The following is a 6,577-nucleotide window of genomic DNA, read 5'->3' as shown; positions in this document are numbered from 1 at the left end:
TACTTTAAAATAAGCTTTATTTAGATCTTTTATAATTTTATATTTGCATCCATGCCTTCAAGGATTCTCCCCCGCTCACAGGGGGAAAAGTTAAATCTAATGTTACCCATAATTCATATGCTATTTAGCAAAGTTCTCTTTTAAATAAATCATCCTCTTAGTAATTTTTAGAATTACTTCCTAATTTACAAAAAAGCTGAAATGCAAAGGAAACTACTCAATAACAAGGAGATCGCTCATCTGTTCTGGTGGTTTAGAGTTTAAATTATAAAAACGCAAGGAGAACAAAGAAAAAAAAAACCAAAACAACAAAATATATAAAAATGCTTCTCTGCAGAGAAAAGATGCCATGGGGCAAAGCCTGCCCTGCCACCCCAGGAGAGCCTGGGGGGACTGGTCCCTCTGTCACCCCCTCCATGGCCTCTCTGCATCATCCCTTGGAATGGAATATACAGCGCGAGGGCATCGGTTTAGTTCAGTGATTTAAGACAAAATACCCTTTTTTTTTTTTTTCAACCAGGGCGCATGTATCAGAATTAAGAAAAATAATACACTATTATAGTTCATTAAATAAATCTTAATACATTTTTTTAAGAGCTTAAAATTATACTGTAAGCATTAAAGCATAAGGTACTTATCTTGGCATAAGCAGAGCGCGGCACGTGTTAGTGGAGAGGGGGAGCGGCTGCCGCACCGGGGGGGTGGTTTGGGGGCATTTCCAAGGAGTTTGGAAAAACAAGCTCCACCTGTGCTTCCAAATCACCCCAGAGCCAGAAAAACCTCCCTAGTGGGGACTCGTACCGATTTCCCCAGCCCCCTCTGACGGCAGTAACACTATGCTATGTGAGCAATCTCTCGGGATATGGGATATCTGGGATATCACCTTTCTCCCAGCTCGTGCCGATCCCCCTAAATTTTACTTGAAGCAAAGGGTGAGCACCCCCCAAAAGCAGGGAAAAACAGCGGGCAAGGCTCCCACCAGCTTGCCCCCATCTGATCTCCCGGCATGTGTTTAGGTTTGCGTTTTCCAAGGCGTTAAGTGCTCCTGGGGCAGCTGAGGGAGCCCGGGCTGGGGGGGTCCACAGCCCCAATCTCCCCCAACAGCAACTTCCCAGGACAGTACAGTACAAACACCCCCTTCCTCCTCCCCGCCCCATCCCAACCGACGTGGAAAAATATAAAAATCCCAAAACTTCTGCAATAATTTAGTTAGAATAGCTCCTCTGGGTTTGTGCAAATAAATTAAAACAACTAAAAAGGAACGTTAAAACACTTATTTCCAGACCGGCAGGCGTAACAACCAGCCCGGGTTGCCTCCACGGGGCTCGGCCAGGAAGACATCACAGCGAAGGAGATTTTCTTGTTGTTGTTTTTGTGTGTTTTCTCTCTAAGATCCCTCAGCTGGGCAGGTCCTTTGTCCCCAAGTGAGGACATCCCGCAGGCTGGGCTCCGGAAAACAGCGGTTTCGGACAAGAGACATCACAAGCACAAAGTGCACAATATTTCTCGTATTTACAGAGACACAGCAGTCCTTCAAGTTTCAAGTTTTGTCAAAAGAACAAGAAAAATGAACAAAAAAACCCTCCCAAAACAACAACAACAAAAAAAAAAACCCAACCCAAACGGACAAACTGAAGCGACAACAAAGGAGTTACCGAGATGGAAAAAAACAACAAAAAACCATGGAAAAAAGGGAAAAAACTGAAGTTACGACACAGCTGCATCGCTCCCAAGACAACAGGTAACAGGTCCACAGGTGGGACGGGCTGTGGGATAGGGATATGTACATGTGCAGGGCCGGGAGAGGCTCTGGCGCCGTCACCAGTCCGCGTCCTCCTCGATGTAGTAGTCGGGGGCCGTCCCGTCAAAGAGACCGGGATCGAGGGACTTGCGCTGCTTCCCCCGGGCAAACACCCTGGAGATGGAGCCAAAGCCCATCTTCTCTTTCTTCTTTTTCCGTTTTTGGTCTTCCAGGTCTTCTAGAGACTGTGGGAGGGAGGAGAAGACACAAGTTTAGACATCCAGGTTTTCCTTTACCATTTTTCCCCTTCACTCACATCAAGGGTGAGGGGGGACCATGTGGTCCCAGTCCCAAAAAATTTGGGTCCAGGTCCCAAAAAATATTTGCAGCCAGATCCCACAAAATATTTTCATCCAGGTCCAAAGTAATGTTAAGATCCTGGGCCAAAATACAATAATATTCCTGAAACCTGTGTGGTGGAATTTGCAGTGTAATTGGGCCCTCTCTCCACATCTCTGGGATTTGGGCCTCTTTAATTCAATTGGATCAGGATTCCAGCTCTGGGAATAAATAGTCAGAGCATCTGTCTGGATTGCAAAAATATCCCAGTGTTTTAGGGCCAAAACCAGAAGAATAACATGCTTTGGCGGGACCTTATAAAAATCAACACCGCGATAGGCCTGAGCTCAGTGAATGCCTATGGCATTACCTGGACTTTGGGGCAAATTGTAGGAATAGGAGACATCCCAGACTTACAATTCAGGATGACTTCCATTCATCCCAAGTCATCATGCCTCTGACCATCACCCCCAAGTATTTTCTAGCACAGGAAGGGGTCTCACAAAGAGGATTTGAGAGGATGTGCCCTACCTGTACAATTGGATTGTGCAAGTTCTTCTGTACCGGTCCAGGACTGTCCCCCTATGGCACAAGGAGATGGATCCATTGAATCAACCTTGATACAGCCCAAGACCCTCCACCCCCAGGTCAAAAGGCAGCGTTTGTGCAGCTGAACTGCAGCGGGGCTGGGAAAAACCCCAGAGCAGCAGCTTTTCAGGTCAGCCAAGGCTCAATGTGCCCCACCCTACAAACCCAATGCTGTTTTGGGAAGCAGAGGCCCCACAGATTGCCCAGAGCCCACCTCCCCAAGGCAGGGCACCAAGGCCCCAGCAGGCAGGCTGGGAAGCAGAGGCCCCACAGATTGCCCAGAGCCCACCTCCCCAAGGCAGGGCACCAAGGCCCCAGCAGGCAGGCCCTTACGTTGCAGAGCGAGTGCGTTCGATGCCGGGGGGAGTTGATGTCACTCGGAGTGGACGACCGGTCCCCTTCGGCCGCCGAGGCGTCGGAGATGATGGACGGCTGCCGGGAATGGCAGGGGCTCACTCTGACTGCTGCAAGGCAGGGGGAAAACAGGGAATTAACACCAGCAAAGCCTCTGATGCACTTCCAAAAGAGCACGGGACTCTTAATCCCAATCCCAGCATTGTGGGTTTGAGCCGCACGTTGGGCGCCAACTGTTCTGGTCTCTCTGAGTGTCACTGAGGGAACCCCAGCCAGCCCTGAGATTGTGAACAGTGGCGGGGGGGGGTACTCTATTGTGCCCCTGAGAGTACAGAAGGCAACCAGGCTGATCCCCGGGGGTACAGTAGGAAGGCAGCCAGGTGATCCCCATCCCCAAGGGTACAAAAGGCAGCCAGGCTGATCCCCAGGGGTATGGAGGAAGGAAGCCAGGCTGATCTCCAGGGATACAGATGGCAGCCAGGCTGACCCCTGGGGGTACAGAGGGCAGCCAGGCTGATCGCCTACAGCAGAGACACTCCTGGAACAAGAGCAGAATATGAAGGAGTCGACTCAGCAGGGGTTAATCCAAGGTTTATTCTAGGAGCTCCAGGGAGCCCCTACCACCTCAGGGGGCCTCCTGCTGAGAGCCCTGGGGAGAGGTGCCAAGTTACATTTAAAGGGAGGTGGAAACCTAAAGTAGATAACATTTCACTAACCAATAAGTGACCCTAAGGGATGGATACTGGGGGATAGATATTTAGAACAGCGTATTGAGAAACACTTGGGAGGTTGACCCCGAGCCTCTGACTAATCACTAGACTGAAAGTTCTAGATGGAGGGGATGGGATGCTGAGTGATCAACAGAGAGCCAGGGTGGGGATTTGGGGATGATCTCTGCAAAGGAAAGGGATTACACAGGTAGAGGGAGGGGGTACAATCTGGGGCAAACCATTTGGGAAAAATACGGGGATACAAAACCAAAGCTATTACAAAGTATTACAAAGTATAAAAACACACTACAACAAGGAGGGGTGGTTTTGACCATCTTCTTTGCCCCCCCGAAGGGGTTTGGCATTGAGAACTTGCCATCCATGGGGTGCCCACCTTGCCGGTCCGCCGAGTGCTGGGGGTGTGAGTGGTAGAGGGTCTGCTGGCTCTGCCGGATGGCGGCGGTCAGCGGGAGGTCAGCCTGCATCACCCACTCCTGGTTGCCGTTCAGCACCGTCTCGCCCGGCATGGCCAAGGAATGGCGCTTGGGCACGTCCTTGGTCAGCGTAGCCAGGGACTGCTTGGCCTGGGAAGCACATTGAGGTGGTGGTGGTGGAGTGGGAAAACTATGTGAACATCTCCCAGAGCAGCAGAACAAGCAGCAACACACTGCACAGCAAACCCACCCTCCCCTGGGCAAGCAAAGATCCCAACTGTGCCAGGAATATCAAGTTATTTTTGAGTGCTCCCCATGCCAAGGATATCAAGCTCCTTTTGAGAGATGGAATATTTTCCTCTCATTTTTGGAGTACTGCAGCCACTGCAGCAAGCACTGAGATCTGTATAAATGATCCAGCTCACCATGGCCAGCTCGGCCTCCAGCTCCTTCATGCGGTTGTCCTTCAGGTCAAGCTGGGAGCGGAGGGCGCTGGCGTGGTCCGTGGCCTCCTTGGCCTGCCGCCTCAGCTCCCACTTCTCCCGCTCCAGCAGATCCTTCTCCTTGGCCAGGGCTTTCACCGCGTCCTCGCTCTCCTGCTGGGACAGGGGTGGCCATCAGGAAGGGAAAATCTAAACTTGGTCGCAACCCCCTTGGGGACCACCCAACCACGAGCAGTATCTTAGGTGTCACAAGAGCCCTGTGCTGGCAGGAGTGTCAGCCTTTTTTGGGGAGGTCCAGAATGCAGCCAGTCCCCAAAAAGAAATGCTCACTGTGCACCTGGTTAAAATTACATCAAACCCCGCAGCTCTGACTCTCTTTCCTCCATTTAACCTTAAACTGCCGTGGTCCATCCCAACCCCAGCAAGAGCCCAGCTGGGCCTTTAGTGGGATTTTGCCAGGTTACAAAGCAGGTCTCACACTCAGCCCTCTGTGCCACAAGAGCTGGGTGCTGGGCCCTGCACTCACTTTCCTGTGCTGCTCGTAGTTGCGGATGAAGTCCCGGAGCTGCTCCTCTCGGCTCTCCAGCGTGGCGTACAGCTGCTGCATCTGGCTCACCAGGTCTGTCTTCTCCCCCTTCAAGCGCTTGCGGTCGGCTTTCATGGCTGTGGGAAGAGAGGATCACTCCAGCACAGGAGGCATGGCAGCCCCCTGACTCCATCTCTTTTAATTTTCAAGGAAAAAGCACCAAAATGACAATCCTGGGGGTTGGGCTGGGAGGAGATGCCAAATCCCCCCCATTGCTGCACCCTCAAAATGCCCATCACGTCACCACTGTGCCTCCTCATCACTGCCCATGATCCAAGGGGCAGCTCAGACCTTGGAGAAGGAGGTTTGGGAGCAAAACTGCAGCCTCGGCCTCAGGGCCTGGCGCAGGAAAACCTGCTGCTCCCTTTCCAGGATAAATAAACCACAACCAGTTTATTTTTAGCAGCGAGGCAGATTCCAGAGCATTCCCACGAGCCCAGGGCATGGCTCCCTGAGCATCCCCTTCCAGCTCAGGGATGCTGTGTTGGGATGAGGGGATGGAACAGAGGCACATGGGATGTGATGGGTGTTTCAACAGCTCTGAGAGGAACCCAAAACCTTCATGTTCTCCCTCCTCATTGCACCAGTGAGGGATGCTTGCTGACCACTGACCCCGGGACAGCCATGAAAGGCTGGAAATCCAGGGAGAATTACAGAAATCTCATGTAGGACAAGGAGTTTCGGTCACTTCTGTACATCAGTGCTTTACCCAGTACTGAACCTGGTCCTTGGCAGTGCTGCAGAAGTGCCCTGTGGCTCCCTGCTCCAGATACACTCCAGCCCACCAAAATAATGCCCAGTTTAGGAATCAGATCACAAATATGTCATGATAGATTCCTGCTCTTCCACCCTGAGCAAGTGCTGCTAACTCAGGGATGCTATGAAACACCCTCTGCCCCTCCAGCTGTCCCTGCACTCACTGTATTGAATCACTGAGTCTTGCAAGTTGTTGTTTGTAGTATAAAAAAAATCCTAAATGCCCCCACAACTCTCCAGAAAAAACCAAAGCCACCAGGGGCTGTGTATACTACAAAAGCTGCCTGAAGATGATGCAGCATCATGAGTGGGACCTGTCTCCATGCACACATCCAACCTTTTTCCATCAGATTGCAGAAATCACAGCAGCTGTTTCAGCCCACACTGTGTTTTCTATCCCCTGCAATGAATCACTGCATCTGGGAGTTAAACTGCAAGTCAGGAACCTTTGGGCTCCTCTCAACACGTGGGGATAATAAAAACAATGTAAGAAATACAAGGAAACTGTGACTGTGGCACTCTGAAAGGGGAATTAATTTCCTTCATGCACCTCCTCTGGCTGGGAACCCTCCAAAGGCATTTCCACCTGTGTGTAAGCAGGGAGAGCACCTTTATTTGTGTGCAGT

At 51.1% G+C, this 6,577-nt stretch overlaps 1 protein-coding gene across 3 annotated transcripts in view; it reads right to left on the bottom strand.

Moving 5' to 3' along the window:
• The window catches only part of LOC132337693 (kazrin), a 92,418-nt gene continuing 85,841 nt past the window's right edge, over positions 1–6,577 (bottom strand). For all 3 annotated transcript variants that reach the window (XM_059866479.1, XM_059866480.1, XM_059866478.1), the window contains exons 3-8: positions 5,136–5,272; positions 4,592–4,762; positions 4,127–4,316; positions 3,002–3,132; positions 2,612–2,662; positions 1–1,986 (exon numbers count right to left, since the gene is read on the bottom strand). In XM_059866479.1, the coding sequence (XP_059722462.1) occupies positions 1,819–1,986; positions 2,612–2,662; positions 3,002–3,132; positions 4,127–4,316; positions 4,592–4,762; positions 5,136–5,272 (848 nt within the window). In that variant the 3' untranslated portion in view covers positions 1–1,818. The remainder of the gene's footprint in view (positions 1,987–2,611; positions 2,663–3,001; positions 3,133–4,126; positions 4,317–4,591; positions 4,763–5,135; positions 5,273–6,577) is intronic.

This window comes from Haemorhous mexicanus, chromosome 23 (assembly GCF_027477595.1).
Source record: "Haemorhous mexicanus isolate bHaeMex1 chromosome 23, bHaeMex1.pri, whole genome shotgun sequence".
Lineage (NCBI taxonomy): Eukaryota > Metazoa > Chordata > Aves > Passeriformes > Fringillidae > Haemorhous > Haemorhous mexicanus.
Note: the sequence above shows the minus strand (reverse complement) of the source record. Positions and strands in the feature narration are given on the sequence as shown.